The sequence below is a fragment of the Haemaphysalis longicornis genome, unplaced genomic scaffold (assembly GCF_048455015.1).
Source record: "Haemaphysalis longicornis isolate Haplotype H1 unplaced genomic scaffold, Haemaphysalis longicornis Haplotype H1 scaffold_5, whole genome shotgun sequence".
Lineage (NCBI taxonomy): Eukaryota > Metazoa > Arthropoda > Arachnida > Ixodida > Ixodidae > Haemaphysalis > Haemaphysalis longicornis.
This window is the reverse complement of record NW_027526385.1, coordinates 105,000,012-105,025,939: the sequence shown is the minus strand read 5'-3', so window position 1 is coordinate 105,025,939 and position 25,928 is coordinate 105,000,012. Positions and strand designations below refer to the sequence as shown.

The 25,928-nt window shown below is 45.2% G+C and overlaps 1 protein-coding gene across 1 annotated transcript; it reads right to left on the bottom strand.

The window, feature by feature from the left end:
* Positions 1–541: 541 nt before the first annotated feature.
* LOC144138658 (uncharacterized) lies at positions 542–21,431 on the bottom strand. Its single transcript, XM_077671045.1, has 3 exons — positions 21,280–21,431; positions 13,913–15,765; positions 542–1,003 (listed from the first exon to the last, which is right to left on the bottom strand). Exons 2-3 carry the CDS (start codon positions 14,179–14,181, stop codon positions 841–843), a joined length of 432 nt encoding a protein of 143 aa, XP_077527171.1. The 5' UTR covers positions 14,182–15,765; positions 21,280–21,431; the 3' UTR covers positions 542–840.
* Positions 21,432–25,928: the final 4,497 nt, after the last annotated feature.

Sequence of the window (25,928 nt, the reverse complement as noted above, 5' to 3'; positions counted from 1 at the left end):
CGTCGGCGGGAATCCCCTGACATACTCACAGACTGTCGGCATGGGCGCCAACCGTACCCAGCATCCAAATTAAACTTAGGACCAAAGCTATCACATTTGGAATAGTCCTCCTCCATTACACGTCCCCTAACGCTTTACCTGGAACTACTTGCTGTCAAGCCTCTGCCCTCCACCTCTTCCAATTCCCTCTAATCTCTGTTTTCTCTTTGTCCCAACCCGCGATTAGTGAGAATGCACGTTAGCTAGCTCGGACATGCAATAGTAATAGTAATAGTAATAGTAATATGTACAACCCAATAGGGGGATCGATTTGGTCTCAGTTAAAATCGGAACACACATTTCCGCTTTCGGGGTTCCGTGATGACAAGTGGACTACCTTCACGTCTGTGCCAATTGCGTTTCACACGCACAAAGCAATAATGCACGGTGTGTGCACAATAACCACAGTTTGCGCATAGCCTTCCAGCATATTTGACGGCCACAACCCAGGCATCTCCTCTAGAATTTCGGGTACCTGAAGCTTTCCTGCCGTTACCCGCACTCTGGGAAGACACTTTAATTCCACATTTTTGGTTACATGGATCCAGAAGTTCACACACGGAATGGCAATTTTGCACAACACAGAATTGAGGAATGCTGATTTCAATCTGCAACCGGCACTGGCTTGGTGGTGTTCCCACTGCAAGAAATAATTGTGTGTTGTCTAGTCATCTTCAACGTCCGTGAGTTTCAGGTAATCCTTCAAGATATCCCAGCAGTCGCCTTTGAGGTCGTCGAGCTGCTTGCACTGGTGAGCCTCTTTGTGACACTCTACTGTATGTTGGACGACGCCAAACAGTGTCATGAAATCATCCATCGTTTTTTACAGTGCTCGATGCAACGCTTGACCACATCTTTCGCCGCATCAACGTCGATGTCCATCTTTTCCGCAAGCTCTTTCAGAAGGACGGGGTTCTCGTAGACTCGTTCGACGGCTCGGGCGCAGTACTTGTCGGGGAGAAAACTGCAACAGCAAAAAACAACACGTTATGAGCGGTTTAAAAAAACTATTCCATCTCTTTTAAATCTTCAGCAAGATATCAAACATATATGATTGATGTAAGGTGCTTCTTAAGGTTGCTAAAATGAGCTTATTCATAGGCCAAGAGCAGGCCAGGATGTCGATCTGTTGCCCTACAAAGCTATGCAGATCCTGTAGCGTTGAATCAGTCCAGACAGTGCAGACTATTTATTAGCTTTGATATTTTAGCGTAATAAATGACTAAAATACCATGGGATGTTTTATTGCGAACTGTAAACTAAAAGCTGGTCACGAAGCTCTGACTGGAGCCCTTTCGTGCAAAGCTATTCGTAGATGAACTACTCAGTTTTTATCTCCATTGACCTAGAATGCTTACAGGCCAGATATTGATTTCCTTTAATGTTGCATTTAAAATGAGAAGGCTATTTTTGATTACTGAAGGCAATCGCCCGCTGAAGTGATATGCGCTGGCACTACGTGTGAACGGCGGTTGCTGATGTTGCATAGTATTTTTTTCAGAGATTGAAAACCCTTGCATTAAACAGTTACAAGCTCCACAGAGCATTCGCAAGGAGAATATTCTAAAGAAATAGGCTTTTTATCCGAAACCTTTTTGAGGCACGCCGCAAAGAGGACAACGGAATTTCTAGAAACACGGGGGAAAACATGTAGCGTATGTATCTGTCGAACACTCATGTTAATTATTTCAATCTCAATGAGGAAAACACGTGTCGTTTACACTTACTCAAAGCGCCGTTTTAGTACCAGCACGCAACATCTTAGCCATTGGGTGATCCAGCTTTCCACTTGGTCCACATTGCACAATTACGAATATTTTAACCATCAGCGTTGCAAGGGGGCGGGGGGGAGGTGTTTTCGGGTGTCACAACAGCACCCGAAATATTGTGAGTGTGGCACATACCTAAGCTGCGAAATGTCTAGGTGATGACCACAGAATAGGTTGTAACTGATAGAATCACTGTGTCAATACGAAGGATTATGTGTCTGGAGCTCTTTCAGCTTATCATGCTAGGTTGGAGCTATATTTAGCAACACTTTATGGTGAGCAGCTAAGTGACCCACAACGATTTTCGCTATTTTCCCCATTTATTCTAATTTTACTATTTGGGCTGCAGACTCAGGCGACCAAACCTTCGTTTTATGGTTCGCCTATGACATCTCTGGTTAATACCCTATCTACTAATAACCAACATGTTGACGTGGTGCTTTTTAAAGGGGAAGGTAAACGAGATCGAGATCGTTTTCGCACTATGTTTATCAGGAAGGATCTGTTCTTGATGGCAATGGAAAAGTTCTGTAATATGCGGACGAACAACTTCGCCACTATCGCCTGTTCAACAAAAGACTGCCGCCCCGTTATATTTCACACAACAATTTGTAAGCATTAGAAATTCATTAGAAGCACAGCTACATTCTCGCTCTCAGTTTTCTTAAAGGGACCCTGAAGTGATATGTAAACATTGCGGGATTACTAGCGCAAATTGTAGTCCGGAGTACCCAGGCCATGTTTCGACCACTCTAGGCGCGTTTACGCGATTTTATTTAGTAGAAAAACTAATTCGAAAATGCTGTCCTCCTCTCTTTACGCTCGCCCATTTTCTGTGGCGTTTTCGTGTGACGTCAGGAGGGGATGAGCTGGCAATTGGCTGCGCCACGGCTGCGCTACTGCACGGCTGCACGGCTCCCCGGCCGACAGAGTCAGTCGGCCCAGCGTTTCGTCCCCCGGCCGCCGGCAGGTCGTCGCAATCAAGGAGGTTAAACAAAAATTGCTTGGTCGCAATTCGTTCGCTTAGTTGAAACGAAGCCAGGACACGTTTGTGAATGGAAGAATGTGCCTTTCTTTACTTGGTTTGTTTGTACACTGTATCTAGCTCCAAGTCAAGGTCGCTTCACACAAGCGCTGCACAAGCGCACATGCGAAGCTTCGCTGACTGGTACGCGAGTAGGAAAATATAAGGCCTCTTGAAGGCGGGAGAAGAGTCAGCGAAGTCAATATAGGTACTAAGGAAATAAAATCAACTGATATTTTTACCGTACAGCGTAAAACTAGGGCGCGGGAAGCACTTTTTTGCGCTGGGCGAACAAGCACAGCGGTCAGCAGCACGACTACGCATCTGCGAACGCTTTTCCGTCTACGAAATGCTATTGCTAGACGTGAGCTACTGTGGAAACTCGGGCGACGCTTACTGCACGATCGCAGTACAACAAATAGTCACCTAAGCTGCTTGATATGGCAACACTAAATAAAAGTGTAAACCGGTTGACAATATATACGTTATATTAGCGAAGCTTTCGCGTCCCGCTCCGTGGCTCAGTTGCCTGGGGCGCTATAGGTATGTCATCGCAGACGTTTTGCAAGTCACGAGTTCGAATCCCCGCGGGTACGTGCTTTTTTTTTGTAAGTTAACTTTTTTGTTTTCCGCCGATGTTTTCTATATTGAGTTCACCTTTTTTTCGGGCCGCAACGTTCATGGCTACACGAACTAGTTCACAAAACGCGCGCAGGCTGGCACTGGCGCGCTAGCGAGTTCTCGTTGGCGTGCTGTTGCCATAAGCACCGACTGCTTGCAGGCAGTGGGCACAGGCCAGAATGAACAGACCCTTGGCCTGGTGCTAACACGCTTTTTACGATACAGGCATGAGGGAGGCAAGCTCCAAATATAGGGGAAAAGCGCATGACATTTGGGCGTCTGCGGGTACGCGGAGGGCGTTCATGCACTGCGTAGGTCTCGGCTAGTGAATGCTACGACTACAAGCCGTCCTCGGAGGCTTATCTTGTGCATTTTACAGCCGACAACATGGCAGAAGCGCGGTACGATGATTACTGAGATATTGAGAATGCCCATCCAACAACGCCATTGGTTATGTTTTACAGAACCGAAACCAAAACCGAAACTTGTGTGATTGCTAACCTTGGGCATCGTCCAATCACGGCGCCCCTCCTCCTAACGTCACAGCCTTAGTTGGTGCGGCCGCCGCAAACCGCGCATGGTAGTTTTTCTTCTTTCGCGCTTTGTAAAATAATTACCGATTTGTCAACCGGATAAACGATGAAAAGTGTGCTAATTTGAGTCAGTCTACGCAGTGCGAGCAAAAACGGGAGCTTGACAAATTCACTTCAGTGTCCCTTTAATCACGTACGTCGGTGGAGATCCAGTTTACACTCGTGCTTCTTATCTGAATTTTCTTTAAATTTATGCGGTAAATGTACGGCTGGATAGCTGGATATGATCATGATCACAATATTCCGTGAATTTGATATATGTTTAAGTCTATTAAAGCGTAGCTGCCCCAGACGCCTCTAACTTGTTTATGTTATTCTCACTAGCATTACGAATTATTTAGGTTACATTGACGCCTTCGGACGTTAATGGCATATGTGTACCTATTCAAAAACAAGAAATTATTGTAATAGTAGGTGAATATGGTTTCCGGCTTCGCGCTCTACAAAAAAGCGCATTAACGTCCACATTGTTTAGATGGCAGGGCACAGTGATGTTCGTAGAGACTACGCACTGGCGGGTTTCAGCTGGGGCATACGTTTGGGGAAAATGCATGGTAAAAGTAATATTACAGGTTTTTCTCAAGAGGTTTTGTAAGCCCCGTATAGAATGAGTAAATGCGACTGAGTTGGACATATGCATAGTTTAAATGATGCCACACCATTTCCTCTATGGCGCTTGTTTTGTAAAGGCACTGTTATTGCTCATTATTCCCAAAAACAAATGTGAAAAGTTGAGTCCCTGAATCTGCAGATTGCCATTTCGGTTGCTTTGTATATGTCATGCGAAATTTTATCCCGCGGGTATTGGCAATACGGGTCTAAAAATTGTTGCACTGAATAAGCGTGATTAGATCTTCTGTTGTACATTTGAAAAAAAATGACCCACCGTACGTTCTTACAAAAAAGCTTACTAAGCAGCTGTAGCATCACACATCAAATGTCAGATTTCGAGTAACACTAGTGTCTGACCACTTCTGTCCTAATACAAGGTCAAAGCTGAGAAGTCACCTCAGTAAAAAGGGGCGGTGCAGCAGTGTCCCCATTTTTAAAGTCGCCAAACAAGTCTGTTGTTTCGGCAGCCCTACTTTTATATCGGGGGGGTTTCCGTGGGCGTGCTTATATCTGCGTTACGAATCACATCAGCAGCTTCATGTACAGTCTGGGTACTGGACATGCACGGAAGCTGCGACTTGCGAAAGGTAGCCATGATCGACAAATGCGGTATATTATCCCATGTGTTGTCTTGCATGCTCAATGAAAGTATACAATACCAACATGTACGGGAAATATTGTCCATATTATCACAAATCCAAGGGTAACGCTGTTCTCTTGAAGGAAAAACAAGTTTACTAGAGCGAACTTGTGCTTCTATAACAACTCAAAGAATACAGAGGCGGAGAAAAAGCCGTTAACAAAGTGACGGGCGAAAGCGAGTGCCCGCAAATCGAATACCGCGGCATCTGCTCTGCTCGCATTTATCATTCGGCGCGAGAGTTTCTCGGACCATTGAAGTACATTTAGAACCGTGTAGATTAAGGAAAATTATACTAGGCTGGGGACGATAGTTCAAAGCCTTCTCCCTATCAATGCAGATAACTCACGTGGCATAAAGAATAAAACACGCAATTCACTTCAACGTGCATAACCGAGATAACACAGCCCGGCGCAGCCGTTCGCAAAAACAAAACATAAACAAACCTAGTGCATAGCTCACGGCAGTATTTTAGGCCTGGTGAAATTTGGTTTGTTTATTTTTTATCCGCGCTGAGCAAATTATTCTCCTCCGTTAATCGGTATCCAGTAGTGCGACGCAGAGAGCATTTCGGCGTTCATAAAATATTTTCCTGTTTCAGCATATGGGCTATTATATTTATGACGGAGTGTGACTCAACTATTGACAGGTAAGTGCATATTTAAGATGTATGAAATTGTGAGGAAGAAAGAAGAACGGAAAGGCCGGGAGGTTAACCAGGTGTAGAGCCCGGTTTGCTACCCTGCACTGCTACTCTGGTTTGCTACCTTGCATACCCTGCACTGGGGAATGGGGCTCAGGGAATAAAAGGGCAAGACGAGAGGTAAAGATCGGATTGGCAAAGCGCGCACTCTAGTCCCGTTTCGGGGACTATAGTCTTTCCCGCAAGTTCGTTTCGCTGGGGAAACGTAAAAGGGCTTTCGTCGCCCTCTTTGAGGTCAATGGTAAAGACCGATGACTTAGAATCGTTCCTACTCAAAATGGCTGATGGTCCAATCATCTGAGCGCGGCGGCAAGCACGCTCCTCTACGACGAGTATTCGGGGCAGCGATACAGCACATGCTCTATTGTTTTGTTCGCTCCACAGGCGTCACAGTGGGCGCTGCTGGCCATACCGATGAGGAAGGAGTAGGCCTTCGGGAAGGCCATTTCCAACTACAGTCAAACGCCGCTACAACGAACGCTTCTACTACGAAATGGCCTGTACAACGAAGCATGCCATATGGCCTGGCCAGATTCCGGTTTTTCCTATGTATTGTGAACGCCACTACAGCGAATACCACTACAGCGAATTTGCCTGTTTAACGAAGGAAATTTGCGGTCCCAATCGCTGAATTGTTGTTTGATAACGAATACGGCTAGCCGCACCCGTGGTAACGCGCAGCAACGAACCGAATCCGAGCAACCGGGCTGCTCGGAATAGGCTCGGGGCTGCGTCGCCGATGGCAGTCGCTAATGCAATCGGCAAGACCAAGGTCACCCCGGGCTATCTTTTAAAGAACTACAAAACTAAAAAGGGCGATAATGCCGCTGCACTGCTGCTCAGGGATGTAGCCAGCGGGACACTTTGAAACTTTATTTTAGCTTTTCCACAACAGAAACAAGTCGGAAAAAGTGGGGCAGCGAGAAAAAAGCAGTTTTAATCCACCGCTTCACAGGCCTCGCCACCCGTTTTTGTCGGAAGTGGTCACAATTAACAACAAAACTTCGGTACATTAACAAAAAAAATTTTAACATAATCAATAGAAAAAGATATACACATATACAATAGTCCCATGTTTTTGAGGGGTGTAACAATGCATCAAGAATCACGAATGAAATGACTACGGAGCATAGAAAAAGACATATTGGGCAATTCATGACAAAACGTAGTGTTCAGAAATGTAGGCAAAACATATCTGAGTATATACAACCCATAATTCGTTCTGCATCGGGGCACCACGAAAGTGTGGGGATTTCTTGTGGCATAAGGTGTGTCATGTGGCTGGAGTGCAACAAGGCTGAAAAAAAAATTATAATTTCTTTGCGTAGCTTTTTTACAAAAACATGCGAACCTGTAATCTAGAAAACGGTGAACAGGTACAATATTATATTTTAGATAAATTGGCCGGGTTGGGGCGTCGTATGATGCGTTGCAAATTGTACGGAGCATGCGCTTTTGCAAGGTTTGTAGTTTTAATGTATTTGACAATGTAGTGCTGCCCCACACCAAAAAATAGTAATTGAGACTGGAGTAGAAAAACGCATAATACAACAGAAGTTTTGTTTGCACAGGCAGTAGGTCTTTGTTCCGGAATGTGATGCCAATTACCCTAGAAAGCTTCGCACATGTCTGGGTTACATGGTCGTCCCACGACAAAGTGGGTGTGAACAGGACTCCGAGAGAGCAGAACTTTTCTACGTATTCAATAAGGGTGACACCTAGGTAAAGGGCTGGTGGGTTTATTACTTGCTTTCCTTTTGCATGAAAGATCACAGCTTTTGTCTTCAGTTTGTTTATTCTCAAGAAATTACTGGATGACCATTGCGTTAAGGATGTCAGGACCAGGTTCGCAGCGCTAGCCAATTGGTATAAGTCAGGGGAAGAGAGAAAAATACTGCTGTCATCGGCATATATGATATATCTAGCCTCATTACTTACGTTAATGATATCATTTATGTAAACATTGAACAGAAGCGGACTTTTTTTAGAATGACAGGGCGGTTGCGAGAACGAAGGGACAAAGGGCAATAACGATTTGGAGGAGAGTTTTCGGGCTAGTCTTGGGGAGGTGGCAGCAGAAAAACGGCGTAAGAAGAGTCAGCCAAGTGTGCGCATGCGCGCACTGCCTGATTTCGGAGAGAAGCGAGTCTTCCTGATCTGGTCTGTAGCGTGGTTGTTCGATTGTGCCGTGTTCGTGTTGCAGCGTCTTGGAATCGCGATGAGTGCAGGTGAAGGTGCAGGGACTAAAAAGCGACGACAATTCAGCCTCGATGGGAAGATGAAGATCATCAGCGCCGTGCAGAGCGGCCGGGGAAAAAAAGGACGTAGCCGAGGAGTACGGTATCAGTGCAGCGACCTTGTAGACGTTCCTTAAGGACAAAGAAAAGATACAAGAGCAAGTGGCACAACATAAAACGGACCGGTCAAGGAAGCGGGTCCGTGCAGCCACATTTCAGGATGTTGACGCCGCCGTCTACACGTGGTTTGCCGATGTACGTGCAAGGGAGATTCCTTTCAGCGGGCCGTTGCTGTGTCAGAAGGCCAAACAGTTTGCCTTCGCTTTCGGCGTGGATGAAGCGGAGTTCAAAGCGACGAGCGGCTGGCTGAGAAGCTTCAAACAACGACATGGCATTGTTTTCAAGACTGTGGCTGTCGAAGAGGCCGACGCACCGCACGATCCCGCCGACAATTTGCGTGAGTCCGAACTGCTGAGAGGGCTGCACGAGTACAGGCCGGAAGACACATTTATTGCCCACGAAACTGCTCTTTTTTATGAGTTGCTCCCTCAGAAGACCCTGTGCGAGAAAACAAATCGCTGCAAAGGGGGAAAAAAGTCCAAGCAACGTCTGACTGTGCTGTTCTGCTGCAATGCAGTAGGGACTGAAAAGCTGAAGCCGCTAGTGATTGGGAGGTGGGCAAAGCCACGATGCTTTAAGGGCGTGCGTAGCCTTCATGTTGCGAACAAAAAGGCCTGGATGACGGCGGACTTTTTCCAAACTTGGCTTTTGCAACTGGAGAAAACAATGCGCCTTCAGAATCGCAAGATTGCTCTTCTCATCGAAAACTGCGCCGCACACAACAAGATCCCGGTGCTAAATCACGTGGACGTGATTTTTCTGCCGCCGAATTGCACGTCGGTGCTTCAGACATTGGACCAAGGGATCATACGGTCCGTTAAAGCCCGCAACCGCACGACGATGCTGCAGCGAATTCTGCTCAACCTCCAACACAACATTGAAGGGCCAACTAGGATCAACGTCCGCCAGGCCATTGAAATGGTTACCGGCGCATGGTGGAAGGTGACCGCCGACGTTGTGCGCAATTGCTGGCGCACAGCTGGCTTCACTGATAGATGTGCCTATAGATGTGCCGACGATGTGCCGACGATACACAGCCGATAGATGTGCCGACGATTGTGAGTCACCCATTTCGGCCACGGAGCTGCAGGAGTTCATAAAGATGTAGAGTGCGTGTTGCGACGCCGCATTGGTTGTCGGTGGAAGACCAGGTCCTAATTTACTCTGACCTTACAACTGACGACATCGTGGAGGCCGTCATAGAGAAAAGGGACGCAACGATAGACCCGGCGAGTAGCGATGAAGAGCTTGCAGAGGAGCCAAGCGTTACGACTACCCGCTTAAGTGATAGCGGCATTTGACGCGCTACAGATATATATCTCGTCACTCCCTGACCTCGCGCCGCAGTATGCCGTGAACCTCGATAGCATCAGGTCGGTGGTGGTTGCGCATTATGTACGTCCTACTACTGTGCAGAAGAAAATTGTTGACTTTTTTTCGCCTATTGGAGCTTAAATCTGATGTAAATATAACATATAGGTTCGCTGCTAATTTTAATTATTTGCTTACTTTATTGATTGATTGACTGATTGATTGTAGGGTTTAACGCGCCAACGCAACGCAGGCGATGAGGCGCACCGTAGTGCAGGGCTCCGGATTAATTTTGACCACCTGGGGATCTTTAACGTGCGCCGAAATCTCGTACACACGGGCGTTTTTGCTTTTCGCCTCCATCAGCTTACTTTATTCCACTAACTACGGTAAAATGCATTCGCATTTTTCAGTTATTGCAAACTACAACAGCCTGCCCGATGAAATTGAAGCTCTATCATCTTTATCATAATTTAAAAGGCTTCTTAAAAAGTTTCTTCTAGAGTGCTGAATGGTACATAACAGTCAGTGAAATTGTTTGTGTATTTTTGAGTATTATTCGTTGCACTTTTGCGTATTGTTTTTTCTCGCTGAATGTAAGTTTGTAGTGCTGCACTGGGTTTTGTTCATTATGTTACATTTCACTTTAATTCCTTCTTTTCCTTTTTGCTTCATTGTGTTTTCTCATACTAAGTGAATGTAATTATGTCTGCTTTTGTTTCTTGTGGCATAGGGTGTTTAGAAATTTCACTTAGATGCGCGGTTTAGTGTTTTCTATCTCGTGAAAATTCCTTAGTGTTCTTTTGAATATTACTATAGTTTTACATATATAATATTGCGTTTCCTGTTTTTCTATTTGTCCTTTTTTTTCTCCCCCTTCGAGTCCGCCCTAAATATACCACTTATTTTGTATTGCTATATTGTCAATGTTTTTTTATAATTTATATTACTACTCTGCAATGCATTAGCTCTATAAACTGTATGATATGATTCTAGCATCTTTCACTGTGTTTTATTCTTCTATGTAATATTTACCCGAGGGTCCTGGTGCAGTCTCGACTATGGGACCCTCGTCTGTATAATTTTGTTTTGTAACCTACAACTTCTTGTAAGATTGAATAAACTTCTGTTTCTTATATATGGTTATCTGCTTTGTAGGGTGTCAATTTTTTGCATGACGCATATAGCGAAGTGACGTGTATAACAAACAATTACCACGGTCCCGCAAGCTTCGTTATACAAGCGTTTGACTGTAAAGCCTACAAGGTAAATTTGACTGGGGTCGAGACAGACCATACGGAATACGGGGCTGAAGAAGAGGATCCTGAATATACAGACGGGGATTCGAGAAGTACGGTGTGTTCCATTGTTGCATGGTAATCCTGCGTGCAAAGGAGCGAAGCATCCTGGCGGCATCTGTTCTTGAAAGCAGAAGCAGAATGGTGCGGTCACTCTCACGGCCTGTAGGGCAGCTTCATCCGCCAACACGTTAGCGATGACTCAGGGGGCCATAGCGCAGGGCTGCGCGTAGGCTCCTATGAGATGATCACGAGCTCGTGGTATGGCCAACAACTACGGCCCCCTCCACCAACTGGTCAGAGCAAAATTTCATCAAGCCATCACAGCCGGAAATGACGTAATATTCAAATGAGCAGCCATGCCCGAAAGGCACCTTCATTATAATTTTGCTGCAAAAGTATGAAACGTTTGAGAGAGGTGTTATGTATTAGGTGTTACAAGGCAGGACACTTTGGACGTAATTTGTATCCTTACGCAGTGGCTTTGCAAGCCGATTGGGATACCGAGTCTAATAATTCTTCAGCTACAATCATTAGGGCTGTCAAAAAAAATCCAAAACAATAAACGTTTAAATTCCGGTTAGATGTGAATTTTATTCCGATTAACATAAAGAGCTACAACCGCTTTTTTGCTGGCGTCGTTGGCTGGTGTGCGGTTATGAAAATCACTGCACACCATCAACGTCATGAAATTAGGTAAAGTAGTAAGAGAAAAATATTTTATTGAATATTATATGCCCACTTTACGAACAAACATATGCTGGCTACCACCATAAAGCTGTAATTGTCTAGTACCTCTCGCGAAGCTGCCTCTGAAAGTAATTGCCCTTTTAGCACGTCGTCACCACAAAAAAACTTAAAAACGTGCTGGGCAAAGAGAAAAGAACGTGGCAGCTGTGGTAATTTTTTGGCTTCGCAAAAAACATGCAACAAATTATAATTGACGATCAAGTGGCGGATCATAACGATTGGGTAAGGATATGAACCGTCCCCCTCAAGGACTTGCACAGGCTTTAAACATTCACAACACGACGCTCCTCGCCCGCCGTTTGCACGTGGTTTTGTTCCTTCGCTATTACAAAAATACAGGCCCTGATTACGTCAACCTCCCCAAATTAATGTACGCGGTTTCAGTTTGAGACCGACACCACAATTACCTTATTGAAAACATTGGGGCTTTTCAAAACCGGGCTGCCAGATTCCTGCTTAAAGATTAGAAATCCTTCACCAATAATTCAGCAATGTTAGAGGATAAATAAAAGTGCCGCTCTCGCTCCACTCATTAGCGGTCGAAAATTTCGAAGAATCATTCTGTTCCACCAATTCAATCGCGGATCCCCATCGAGCATCTACATTCCACCACGCCCCATTCTTCTCATCGCAGTAGCAATTACAAGCTGGTAATATACACTCGCCCTATATTAGCGCGTTTGCGCAGTCATTCTTTATTCGTACTGCTAAATGCTGGAAAGATGTATAGGACAACATTCTTAATACCGAAAATAGGGCTGTACGCGCTTAGCAATAAATAGTCCTTCGTACGTTTTTTTATTGAGATAGAGATTTTTGTTTTTTTATGAGTCAGGAAAATCCCCGAAGAGGGTAGTGCGACAAAACCCCGGTAAACAACCTTCTTGAAAATACATTATTAAATTTAAAAGAACGCATTTTAACTAATCAAGCCATTCTTAGGCATTGGTCAATCCCCCAAGTGGGAATGCACGCTACCTTAAAGCGAGGAAGGAATTGAAAATTTGGTTCACGTGGTCTTTACTTCTCTGCTCTAATTTGCGGTCATTTGGGGCATTGGGATTAGGTTTCTGTCACAGTGATTTTTGTCGCACCCTCCACCCTTTCATTTCCGAAAGTGGTGGTTTACCCGGTTAGGGGAACACAGGACATATTGTTTTTCCGGAACCTGGAGGGCCTGTTTTACGTTTGTGGGTTATAATTTGTTTTCTTTTTGTTTTCAACATTGTACCACAACTTTCCCCACAACCTTCTCGGTTCGATTTTTCCCATAGTTTTACGTTTTCTTTACGCGAAAACTTACATTACGTCTTAACATTTCCAACAATGATATTCTAATTTCACTTTGCCAATGCCGCATAATGTGCATGCGGAAATAACTTGTTGATCCAACCAACAAACCAGCCATGCCCTCAACAAACAAACAAACTTTAAGCTCTGGTTAAACAAACTAAACCAACTAACCAACCGACCGACCGACCGACCGACCGACCTACCGAGCGACCGAACGACCTACCGACCCAACGATGGGCTAGAATGATAACCCCCAGTTATCAAAAGAAACGGTCTTGAAACGTATTTTTCTTGAACATTCTCGCCCGAAGAGTAATTTTGGTGCTTTTCATTGGTTCGGCATTGTATGGTAGCAAAGTATGTGTTGGCGTTTCCACATTAGTTCATTAGGTTCATACACTGTTCTGTATCCTACGTAGTTTTTCGGCCCTCAATTTAGTTGCAAGTTGGACCTTCGAAAGGACTATAAAAACAAGTTTATTCAAGTGCAATTATCGCTAATTAATGAATCTATGTATTTTGTGCCATCACTCGCGGGTCTTCCTTGCATGCGCGACTATCACCTTGCCCAATGTGTGCTCAGGAATAAGACAGCTGGTTATAGTTATATTAGTGACATGTCAAGATCACAAGTACTCTAACCTTTTATTGTAATGGCATGCGTGCCAATGTAAAAGCCCTGGTGGTATTTCGAGCACGCAATAAACCTTAATGAATGAATAGCTTACCTTGCCCATCTTGAGCTATTTTAACTAAGCTTAGTGTCATTTCATTTGCAAATTAACTCACGCAGTATACTTTGCAGGGACTAACCGTCCAAAATGCTACAGTTTCTCAGCCACAGTAAAACATGATTTGAGCTACAGTTTTTTAGACGTATTGGTAAACCAAGTCTTACTTACCTGTAATCGTCGACCTTGGTGGCAAATTCGAAGGCTTGTTCCACATCACTGTAGTTTTGGTTAGCTTTGTCCCGCACTGTAAACCAGTCTTTGTCCACATATCCTTCAAGATCGACACCACAAAGGCCACAACCGCCGCTTGAAGCTTCAGATAGGTGTTTAGAAAATTGTGTATAGACATCAAATGATTTAGCTTTGAAGTGCACATAGCGAATACTCTCACTGGACATGATCTCTTTCGCTAATATGGCGACGTTGTCGTCGCTCATGTAGTCACAACACACCGAAAGGGCTTTTATGCTCTTGTTGAATGACAATACCTTGATGATAGCTGCGACTTTTTGATCAGCATCATCATCATCGTTGTCATGCCCATCACATGACCCTCGGACTGTGTCAAAGTTCAGCGTCAATTTCTTCAACGGTTTTTGAAATATTATGGAGGAGATGATGGCTGCAAAACTTCGATCTGAAGGTCATTCATTGGAAGCAGCAGATATAAGGATGTAATGTTATTAGGCAGGTTCTTTAGAACCGCTACAAAACCTTCGTGCCCTGGGGTAGGCGGGTAGTAAAGAGGCGACGCAGATATGCATGAACATGTTGCACTCCCAAGGTTTTCATACCCGCTGGAAACATGGCACATTTCAACATGGCACTCGCCCACCTAAGTTATACTCCTGGACGTGCTGGCAAATTGTTAGGAAGAGTGCATCAGTGCTAGCGATTTCTGTAATTGTCACCTTATTGAGGTTTTCTTTAGCCGGAAGTGCCTCGAGAAAAGCCACCCACTCTTCTTCGCTCCACATGTCCGTTGAGAGGGTGACATGCTCCAGCACTGTATTTTCTATAAGTGGTTTCAACAATCGTGTAGAATGCCTTCTGATGGGGCGCATGTCGGCTTCAAACAGTTCCTTTTCGACTAGGACGTCGCTCTCAAAGTCCTTCTGGTTAGAGCCTCCCGGCTCAGGTAAAAGTAAGCTGAAAGTGCGCAACATTTGGCTCTCTGTGAGAAAACTCGCTACAAGTTCAGCTACGGGTTGCTCGACGATAGCATCCCGGAAGCTCACTTTCGACACAGATCGGTTAAGCCGGAGACCTCGTAACGGCCAGATCAAACAGTTTTCTTCTCCCTCATTGCATGCTACGATGGTTAGTTCTTGCAACAATGCGGAATTTTCCAAGTATTCCTTGAACGCCGAATGACGCACTACCGAACCGTGCAGCGATAGTTCTTTCAAAGTGCGGTTTTGGGCTAGTGCTCCAAGGAAGCGTTTTGCATCCGCTGTTTTCATACTCAAAGAGTGCATTTTAAGGGCAGTAAGTGAATTTGTCTCACGAACCAACCTTGACAGACCGTCTAGGATCTTTTCCGGGCACACTTGATTGTAAAAATGTTTGCCTGTAAAATCGAGCGTTTGCAGTCTTTGAAAAACGTGCGAGTTCCACATCAGGGCTTTCCAAAAAATTGCTTCGTATGGCTGTAACTGTTCAACAGTAATTTGTACAAAAGTAAGGCAGTGGTGAAGGCTGAAAAGCCAATACAGAAGGGTGGCGACAACGTGCTTTCCTTCTTTTTCAAGGCGTCCGACTTCGTTGTTGTAAAAACTGAGTAGGGAGAGCTCCCCAGCTTTTCCCACTGTTTCTTTTAGTTCCAGGCAAGCTTGACACAAGTATTCATTCCAAGACGAGAGGTGGCTGACGATTTTACACCGGTGGCCACGATATCCCGTGCATAACAGACGATAGTCAATCGCTGAGCCTGTGAAGGGACCCAGTTCTTTATCTAGGTCGACCAAGTCCTCGTTTTCTTCATGAGCTCTACCCGTTTCGGCAGCAGCCATGCTGGACCTCTGAAATAATTAAAAAAAAAACCTCAAATCAATTTTAAGAACAATCACTACATGTCACATATATTGCTGAACATTTTGACATCTTACAAGTTGGTCAGGGAATCCCAAAGCGCCAAGAACTACGACTACCATGCTGTTGAAAGGGAGGCATTCGGTGCTTCTGCAATCTCCGTGGGGACAAAGAGAGTCGTTACTTCGTTTAGGTCGTTGCTGCTTGAGATTTATGTCGGCGGTATCTCTGAAACAACCAAAAGTCAGGTCTTTCCTGTCCCCTTCCCATAAAAACGCTTTAAAGGAACGATTTCTCGCGCTAAAATGGCTTGGTGTGCTTCTGGATATTATTAACTGAGCATGCTAAAAATGGGCGTAGCCACAATTTACTTATTTTAATAACGCGCTTACAAATATGGCCTAATCTAAATATTGATTACCCACTGGATACAGGTTTTCCTGTAGAACATAATACGTTTTGGCAATCCTCTTTTTATGCGTTTCGATTACTGTTCAAAACACTTGCAGAAATCACCCTTACCATGTTTTAAAGAAAACATTACTAAGTGTTCAAAGTATTTTCGCGCCTAGTCCTATCATAAATTTTCAAAGAGGTGCGCACACGACGACCACAGTATTTATTATTTCTTCGATAGACTGAATTCTGCGAAGCACGAGCTGGCCAGCTGACGGTAAGAGCACGAGGAACGCCTCGTTATTCGCTCTCCAGGCTGTTGCTCTGGCTCACGGCTTTCTGGAATAAAGCAGCCACCACCCTTTTATGCTTAATAAACGTTTTTCAATCCAATCCAGTCCACCGACTACGCCGTTCCTGATTGATGCTTGCACATACATCATCTATCTCAACATTACTAAAACGGCAAAGAAGAATTAGCAGCAATTCGCCACTGTTTACACCGCCCATCAGAGACCTTCAAACCTTTGCGCGAAGGCTGATCGAGCCAATGAGCATAGAAGGCGGCCGCACCAGATACGAGAATCGCTGCAAAGATATTCCTAGATCGCATAGCAAAGACATCGACTACATGGATAACCATGATACAAAATAACTCTACACAGTGCCTCAAACCTTGGTGAATGATCAGCGTCTAGCCATAGCGGCGCTCATAGGTAATTAGAATACCACGACACAGAATGGCGCGCTTTACTTGCGAATAACGTTGAAAGAGCTGATAAGTTCGCGTTGAACGCATCCCATGAGGGCTCACAATGCAGCACTAGGGCATGTGCGCTGGTCTACAACGCCGTTACTATCAATGTGCTGGAGGTAAATCACCCTGTTCGTAGTAAACGTGGGCAGCACTGGCAGGGGAAGCTTACACATGGGTTTACAAAATAGCGACGCGATCATGGTATGCTCCAACTTCTAACGCGCGCGGTGCCCTTTAGATATATTCAGTTTAGTTGAAAGCTGAAACCTCGAACAACAACAAACGTGGAGTAAGCGGTAAAGATATCTCTGGACCTCTACCTCGGGAACGCTCACTCTTTGCCACGTGCTCGCGCGATGCACAGGCAGTAGAAGGCTTCTATGGCATCTGCAAGGTGTTCGATTACCGTCAATTATGCATCAACCGAAGCCCACGCGAGAGACGCATGCGATATGACTTTATGCTCTGAATAGCTGTTTATATGTAAATATATATATATATATATATATATATATATATATATCTCTTTGTTGCCGTCGTCATTGCCAGTGGTATTCGGCTGTTTCCAAAAATATTTAATAGTGCCGAATGACGTGTGTTTGTCATGTTTCTTTTTGATACAGTGATAAGTAAGCGAAAATATAAGTCTATATATATATGTAGAAGTACACATATATATATATATATATATATTTATATATATATATATATATATATATATATATATATATATATATATAGAATAAGAGTTGGCAGTCAAGAAAACCACAGAAAGCAAAGGGCAGTACATGGTAGGTCATAGGAACAGATGAAGCATTTTTTGAGTCAGAAAGAAAGTGGTGAAAAAATGCCCGCCGGGTGGGATCCACACCCACGACCTCCAGACTACCGGTCTCGTAAGATAACCACTACGCTACCGGCGGGGCTGTTTCCCCACCACTTTCTTGGGTATTTATGTCAAGGTATTTTTTTCCCTGCACTTCGGGGTGGTAGCCAGCGCCGCTCGGACTACTCGGGGGGAGGGGCACCTTCTTTTTAACCCCGGGCCGTGGCTCGAGTGTCTACGACATGTCGAGTGTGGTCGACCAGCGTTGAACCCTCTTAAGCTACCTTTGGCATCAAGACTGCCAGAACAGAGGCCCTCGCTATGCATGTAGCGAATCAGAAATGGGAAATGAGGGGCTCGGTGAATTAAGAAAGAATAAGGGTTGACAGTCAAGAAAGCCTCCGAAAGCAAAGGGTAGTATACGGTATGTCATAGGAACAGATGAAAAATTTGTTGAGTCAGTACTTTTTAGTCACCACGTTCTTTCTGACTGAAAAAAATTTTCATCTGTTCCTATGACCTGCCGCATACTCCCCTTTGCTTTACCGCATACTCCCATACTGCCCTGGCGTTGACGGTGGCGTTGCAGGTGGCGTTACTGGCGGCGTTGCCCGTAGCACTCCTCACGGCGTCGCGGGAGGAGGTTCCCTTACGGGAAGATGACGACGGTGGTTGAACGCGAAGCTATCTCCTGACGGATTCTTTGGTTGGCCAATCCCTAGAAGCATCCTGCCACAATCATCGTCAGTTGTGCCTTGCCAGGCATGCGCAGTGGGGGTGTGGACGCCGCATAACGGCGCCTACACAACGGCGGAGGTAACAGGCGCCACCATAGGCTGGTGCGCATGTAAAAGCAGTAGCTTCCGGTGGCACTGTGTGCAGGCGCCCTATTCTAGACAAGGGGTAATGTAAATTTGTGTGACGTGATTATAGCTGTTTCCGCACCTTAGTTTCTGTAATGTGCGGAAAGAAAGCGTTCGCTTGCCCAAGGGAACTTAGCACTCCCAGCCCGTCGTTAGTTGTCCTCGTAGAATTTTAAAAGCGCGACCTACAGAAAATTTACTGAAGAGCGAGAAGAAAACAAAACTAAAGAAATAGAGAATCTTGACGATGCAAATGAGGTCTTGAAGGATAAAAGATATTGGGATGCGTGTACTATTGGGGCGGGGCTGGAAAAACACTGGAGGTGGCGGTACCCAGAGCTTCTTCCGGTTTCGCTCGCCTTGGTTGGCCTTGCTGAGTTTTCGTAGGTTTTGCAGTGTTCTTCCTAGTTTAGGTAAAGTCGTCAGGGGTGACGCCAAGGTTATCCGTAATTTATAACGCCCTTCCGTTCGCACTTTCACACTTTCAGGAGATTTCATGGGGGAAAAGCGAGGTCGACTCACAGCTACATTATTTCTCCTGCCTTGCATCAGAAGTCCAAGGTCGTCACCTTACGATCTTAGCTTCCGTTGAGGAGCGGTGGCTTCGGCGCGATACTCGGTGTTGGATCGTTAGCGTCTCATATCTTATCGAGGAGCGGCAGGACGGCGTTCGCGCTGCGCGTTTTTTCTCGGGAGAGACATACTTCATAGGCCGGCCGCGTTTTTCTGGAGAGTAAACGACTTGCTCAGCACAATGTCAGAAGGCGCTGTGTGTCGCCCACGCAGCTATGCTAGGGCCGTTCCTGGGCCATCGCGCAGGAGTAGTTTTTTTCTTGGCATTTATCTGCTAGCAGCACCGGACCAAGCTCAATCTTCAACAGTCCCGCTCTTTAAAAGCAGTACCGTCTTCCTCCGCTGTGTGCAGTATCTTCATTTCTACAAACAGAGCTTACTGGATCTACAACCACAAGCCTAGTTACACTGTGTTCTGTTCCCTCCGTCACGTTATATGGAGCCTCATTCTTGAATTCAAGGTAACAAGTTCATGTTGTAATTGAAAGCGTGAATAACTACGGCCCAAATTGCTTCTGATAAAAACCTTTAAATAATCTTGAGAATGTCTTCAAACATAAAAAGAAGGAACCAAAGAAATTAATCGACGATGCTATTTCTTCACATCAATTCTCAAACGACGTTTTACGCCCCGAAGCAAAACCTGGTTTTATGATTCGTTTGTACACGTCGCTGTAAACCCAGTTCTCGCTGGTTGAAGCCTACCTTTCGGGAAATTTATAATCCGAAGAAAACAAAATCCCCCTTATATACTGCGGGATTACCGAGTTCAGGAAAATCCATGCGCAGAAATTTCCGTGCCCTGAAACGTCTTACAAAAAAAGCGCGCCTGCAGTACTTCGTCCAAAAAAGCATCTTCACTCCGCACGTTGGCGTGAACTTACTGATGCAAATTTTTTTTGTGTTTCATCAGTACTCAAAAATTGGGTTTTAATAAATTTTTGTCTGCCAGTTTTGATCAGCCAGTTTTGCTTTTTGGGTGACGCCCTGAAGACTGCCTGGAAGCAAAATGCTGCTGAAAAAAGCTCACCAGCTGCCGTATTACTCACGAAACTAAAGGCCAAACGCATCTACAGTCCGTAGACTACCACAGCAAACCTCATAATTTACCCGCCGCGGTGGCATAGTGGCTAAGGTATTTATTGTGCTGCTGAGCACGAGGACGCGGGTTCGATTCCCGGCCGCGGCAACAACTTTTCTCACTCAGCCTAAAAGCAAAAGCGCCCGTGTGTACGAGATTTCGGCTCACGTTAACAATCCGCAGGTACTCAAAATAATCCATACCCCTTCACTACGCCGCCTCTCACCGCCTGTGGAGCGTCGGCGCGTTAAAAATAACGATTAAGAATATCAGAATCAATCAGTCAATCATTACAAATGTATTTTACGTTTTCCCGCTAGAAGATATATATGAGCCTGGAATGCTTTTCACCGTAAAGGCCACCTGCATCCCGCTCGGTCCGCAGACCCGTGTACTGCGAATAACTGATCTCGTCTATCACCCCTTCATCACCTGGTATCGAAGACTCGCCACTGCGGTTTGTTAATCTATAATATAGCGGTTTTCTGAAGCAGAAACTGTGGATCCATCGAAACAATGCCGGCGGCGGGGAAGCTTTTTCGGCGTACGTTGCACCTTTTTTCTTTATGTCACAAGGCTGAAATACTGCACGCCATGCTAGCTTAAAACACGGTGGACGCCCACATCGTCTAACGTAAAAGCTTGACGTTGTGTAAAAGTAACCAAAAAGCTTGATACATGGGAACATCCGCAACGTTTTTTTTTCTCGCAAATTTCAGTAAATCGGTTAGAGCATTCACTACAACCTTGCTTTTCAATTCATTTTGGAAGGATTTTAACTTGTTCTAACGCGTTGGCACCTACGTATCTCTCACCGGCTCTACGCCACTCGACGCAAGTTTCCGGTTGCTACCGATAGCAACAGCCTAAGATATGTTTAAGGAGGCGCGCCAGAAACTCACGCGTGTGAAGGCCGTCTTGCCGGTCCTCGTCAAATTTTTTTTCCGTTTCATATTGGATAGGATATATATACCTCTGAAATGGGTTACATGCGTATCATTCACTCACCCCGAAGCTGGTCCTGTCCACAGTTGTGTGGGAAACGTCCGGCACCAGTGTGACCCAGGCGACTTTGCGAAGGTTTATTCAGCTATGCAAACCGTATCGCGGCCTCCACGCGCAGCAGATACATCTGCTGACGTTAGCACCACTCATGCCAATTTTGCGGTGTTATCAGAAAGTGTGCCGAAACGAGAGCGCTGTTATCGGCGCTACGCAAGCGGAGAGCTTCTCACGTACGGCGTTTTTACTCTCCAAGTGAAAAATGGTCAAAGGTCACATTTACAGGACTGAGGACGGGCAAGGCTATGTCTGCAACTTTTGTGAATCTGGCTCAAAAAAAATCAGTGATGCCTATACGTTTCACTGAATGACGTAGGTTTTAACGCACAGAAGCTACACCAATATTGTGAAGCACGCTGTAGTGGAGTTCTACTGATTAATTTTGACCACATGGCAATTTTTAACATGTGTCGCGATCTATACATATGGCTGTCTTGGTTTTTCGCCTCCATTTGAAAACCTGCCTCCGCTGCCGGGAACGGCACCAGCGTTCTTGTGCTCGTACTCGCAGCGACTTAGCCACTGAGCCACCGGGGCTTTTTTCCTTTATTTTCTGAATTGTTCAGGTTACACACTATTGTCAGTTTAATACGCACCGGGTCGACTTTGCCTGTGGAAAACAGCTACAAACGCCAAAAGTTACAAGGTTTCCAAAATCATACCGCCATTCGTTTACCATACAATGCATCACCTACACGTTGTGGAGAGACTTAACACTTTCTGCAAAATACTAGGAGACAGTCTTTGCATCCACGTAGGAACGCCGTACTGCAGTTGAATTCGCCGTATTGAGTGCAGGTGTAACAGCAAGACAAGGTCACATGGCAATCCATTTTGGGCTTCTACTAAAAGAAACAAGACACCATGCGCTCTCACTGGGAAGACTTTTATCAATGCGATATTCATACAATTTCATAAAATAACTGCTTTCTATCTCTATTCGTTTCTCCTATATTTCATGCATTGAAACGCAAACTGATCACACTGTTTGGTCTGGCGCCTAACCATGCAATCTCCAGCGTTCTCATTTTACGCTTTGACATGTGAAATAATAAAAACAAAGAAGAAAAAAATTTGCAGAGACAGCTGCGTTTGGATCCGAAGATGCAAGGCGCGACAGCGAGACTTCGACTCCCACGGAGCAGTTTCGTCCGCAGTTGCTGCATTTCCGACCTACGCTTCACCAGCAATAAAGGTCACCAAAAAGAGAAAGACTAGCAACGAGAAATTTAATCGCTGTGGACCATGTGAGACAAAGGATGTCTGCGCTTCTGTGGTTTCAATTGTGAGGGTGAAAGATTGCGGATGCGAGGTGTTGGTAAGTTTTAACGAGGAGGCGTCAGTGCTAGTGTATCAAAATATTTTTTCTTTGGTGTTTACGCCAGGGTTCACACTTTTGTTTGTTCGAAATGAGAGAGATAAAGGGAGAGAATATCTTTTTTGAGGAAGAAATAGCTGTGGTAGGAAAATAGGGTAAAGAAATTGCAGGCAGCTGAGAGGTGCAACCTGATTCTACAGCAAAAGGTGCAACAGCTCCTTCCTTTGCCCTTTCAATCAGCGTGCACCAATCTTGAGGTAACGAGCTGGTAAAAGCTGCCTCCGATGTCTCGAACAAGTGCAATATGTTATTTGTATGAGTTGTCCTACCCTAACCATACCCTTGGACATGGCTAGGTTCCGTGGAAGAGGGGGGATGTTTCAACTATTGTAGCACAGTTTTAAGCTAATGTCTGATGTTTCAACAGAGCAGCTTACCGCACATAAATTTTCAGATACTTGTGTTGGTTTTTCTTCCACGGAGTTCGTTAGTCTTCAGCATTGAGACCTGATTGCTGCTAGGGGAAGATCGTGTTCCTAAACACAGGATGAGGATTCGTGCTTAAAGTTTTTCGAGGATGGCAATCGGGTAGTTGTGGTCACAAGGAGTACGGTATGTGGGTTCATGCGCCTTTTGGTAAGTGCGCCGATCCCTTCCAGACCATTGGGTCCCGGTGTGTAGGTGACGCTTTTTTAAATTTTCTATAACGGTTGGGAATAGTGCACCGGAGCACTTAGGTGTTTTGCCTGCAGAAAAGAGTATAATGTTTTTTGAGAGTCTATAATGATCTTTCATTTCTATTTGTTATTTCCGCTATTCGGATCGCATGATTATGGTTTTGACATCCACTTGTTTATTCTTGTATTTTAGGGGGTGATGCTGTAAAGAAGATTGCCAGAGTATCAACTATACTGTAAAAGCAATCCATAATTTTACTGACAAATTACGGACCAAATGGCCGCAATAAAACAAAGTCGTCTTCCGTTTATGCAGAACAAAGATAAAACCCGTAATTTAACGGAAGTGTGCTCCGTCCCTCAGTAGACGGATGCTCTCTCCGTTACCCGTCAAACAAAATTTTTTTCTACATTGCAAAATGGCATTTCCTCTGTAAGATGCAGAACAGAAACAGATCAGTGTATTAATAACTGAAAGAAATATATTGTCGTGTCGATCAACGAGAATCAATCGAGAACGAAAACTGCGCACCGACCACATTGGTGGCGTAACGAATGCGGCTCGGTTTCGTTAGTGTCTAAAGTATGGTAAACTTAGTGAGGACCATGAGGCCCATGCCAATCAACGCGAGCGCTGTATCTTGTCTTTACGACACTCCGGCGACGTCACTGCCCCGGACCTGCAAACTGCACATGCGTGTGTGACCGGCACACTTAAAGAAAATATAAGGTCATTTGCGTGCAGAAGCTGAGTTGCGGAAGGTAATTTAGTTCTTAATGAATCAATATTTGCCGAAGTATTTAGCCTAAAGCTTAAAACCAAAGTAACGCAAGCACTATTTATGCAGTGCGAAATCGCAGTCGCAGCCAGTCACACATATTTTGGCGAGCGCTTTCTCGAAAGAGTGGAGTTGATGGCGATCAACTATTGTGGGGGCTATGCGGAACCTTACTGCACAAGGGCTATTTAAAAAATCGCACTTTATCAGCCAGGAAATCATTAAGCGAGCTAGTAAACTCCGATGTATGGCACACGCAGGGTGGGCATCCTTGTATATACAGGTTGTTCAGCACAAGTGCAGCGTTCGTGCGGTGGTGCAGTGGTCTCGAGCGTCGTCCCACTCGATGAACGTCGCTGGTTCGATTCCTTGTCGAAGTGGTTTTTTTTCTTTTCTGAAGGTTCTACAAATTACGGAAAAACGTGGTTTTTGAAACGGAGTGTTTGTTTTGTTACGGGCTTCCCGTACTACGGAATGTCCGTTCTTAAAATTCTTTCCGTTGTCTAAATTACGGAAATGTGTCCGGCAACATTTTACCAGCAGCTTTCTCCGTAAAATTGGCCATTTTTTAGTGTACTACAAGTAGGCCCTTGTTATTTTGTACATCCCACACTCGCTTTATCTCTGGTCTGATAATATTGGAACTTCCCCGAACAACTTTGATCCTGCCATATCACCTCTTCTTGAGTAGGATTGGATCAATATTATTGGTAGAGGAGAGTCTTTTTGCGGGGTCGCTGGATCGGTGCCTTGTCTATCATGACATGCCCGCCAGGTGGGATCCGAACCCACGACCTCCAGAATACCGGTCTGGTGCGATAACCACTACGCTACCGGCGGGGCGCCCCCCCCCCCACCCCCCCGCGTTCTGGGGTATTTATGTCAATGTAAACTTTTCCTGTGCTTAGGGGTGGTAGCCAGCGCACCAGACCGGTATTCTAGAGGTCGTGGGTGCGGGTCCCACCTGGCAGGCATTTTTTCTCCGCTTTCTTTCTTTCTTTCCACATTCTTTATCAGTTTCAATGACCTACCACAACCTCCCCTTTGCTTTCCGAGGTTTTCTTGACTGCCAACCCTTATTTCTGTGTTATTTTCTACGAGCCCCTCATTTCCTATTCTGATTCGCTATATATATATATATACAGATAGAAATGCCGACAGTCTACAACGCCAAAGAAGGCATGGGGGGAATGGTTAGACTTTTTTTTACCGTTAGTGATGGTACATTATTTTTTTTATTAACTAGGTGAGAAAAAAAGAAAGAAAAACACGTGCCCAGAGGGGGGACCGAAACCACGCTATTCGATTAGATCTCGAATGCCTTACCAATTCGGCTACCTGGGGGACTGTATTCTTCTTCACTTTCTGGGGTATTTATATTTACAACAACTGTATCTGACGCTTGAGGGTGGTAGCCAGAGCCACTCAGACTACACGGGGAGAAGGGGACCTTCTTTTTACTCCCGGGGCGTGACGCGAACGTCTACAGCCTGTCATAGGCAGGTAACTGGCGGGAAACCCTCTTGTGCTACCTTGGCATCAAGGCTGCCAGAATCGAGGCCCTCGCTAAGCTTTCGCGCGATAATAGGGTTTGGAAATGAGGGGCTCGTTTGAAAATACAGAAATAAATGCCGGCAGTCTACAACGCCAAAGAAGGAATAAGATTCGTTTGCGGGTTGGGGCGAGGGAACAGGGAAAGACAGGACACTATACACGTGCGTACAAACTTTCGTGAGGTCCTGCGCCTCAGAAATTCTCCCTAGCAAAAAAGGCAACGTTTGATAGTAACAGCACGTATGGTCACGCGGTCGAAAGCAAAAA

Bases quoted from the DNA above. Each gene is read 5' to 3' on its own strand.
- LOC144138658 (XM_077671045.1), bottom strand. From the start codon at position 14,181: ATGAGCGACGACAACGTCGCCATATTAGCGAAAGAGATCATGTCCAGT. The intron at 1,004-13,912 runs GTAAGTAAGACT...TTGCTGTTGCAG, and splicing joins ACCAAGGTCGACGATTACAG to TTTTCTCCCCGACAAGTACT.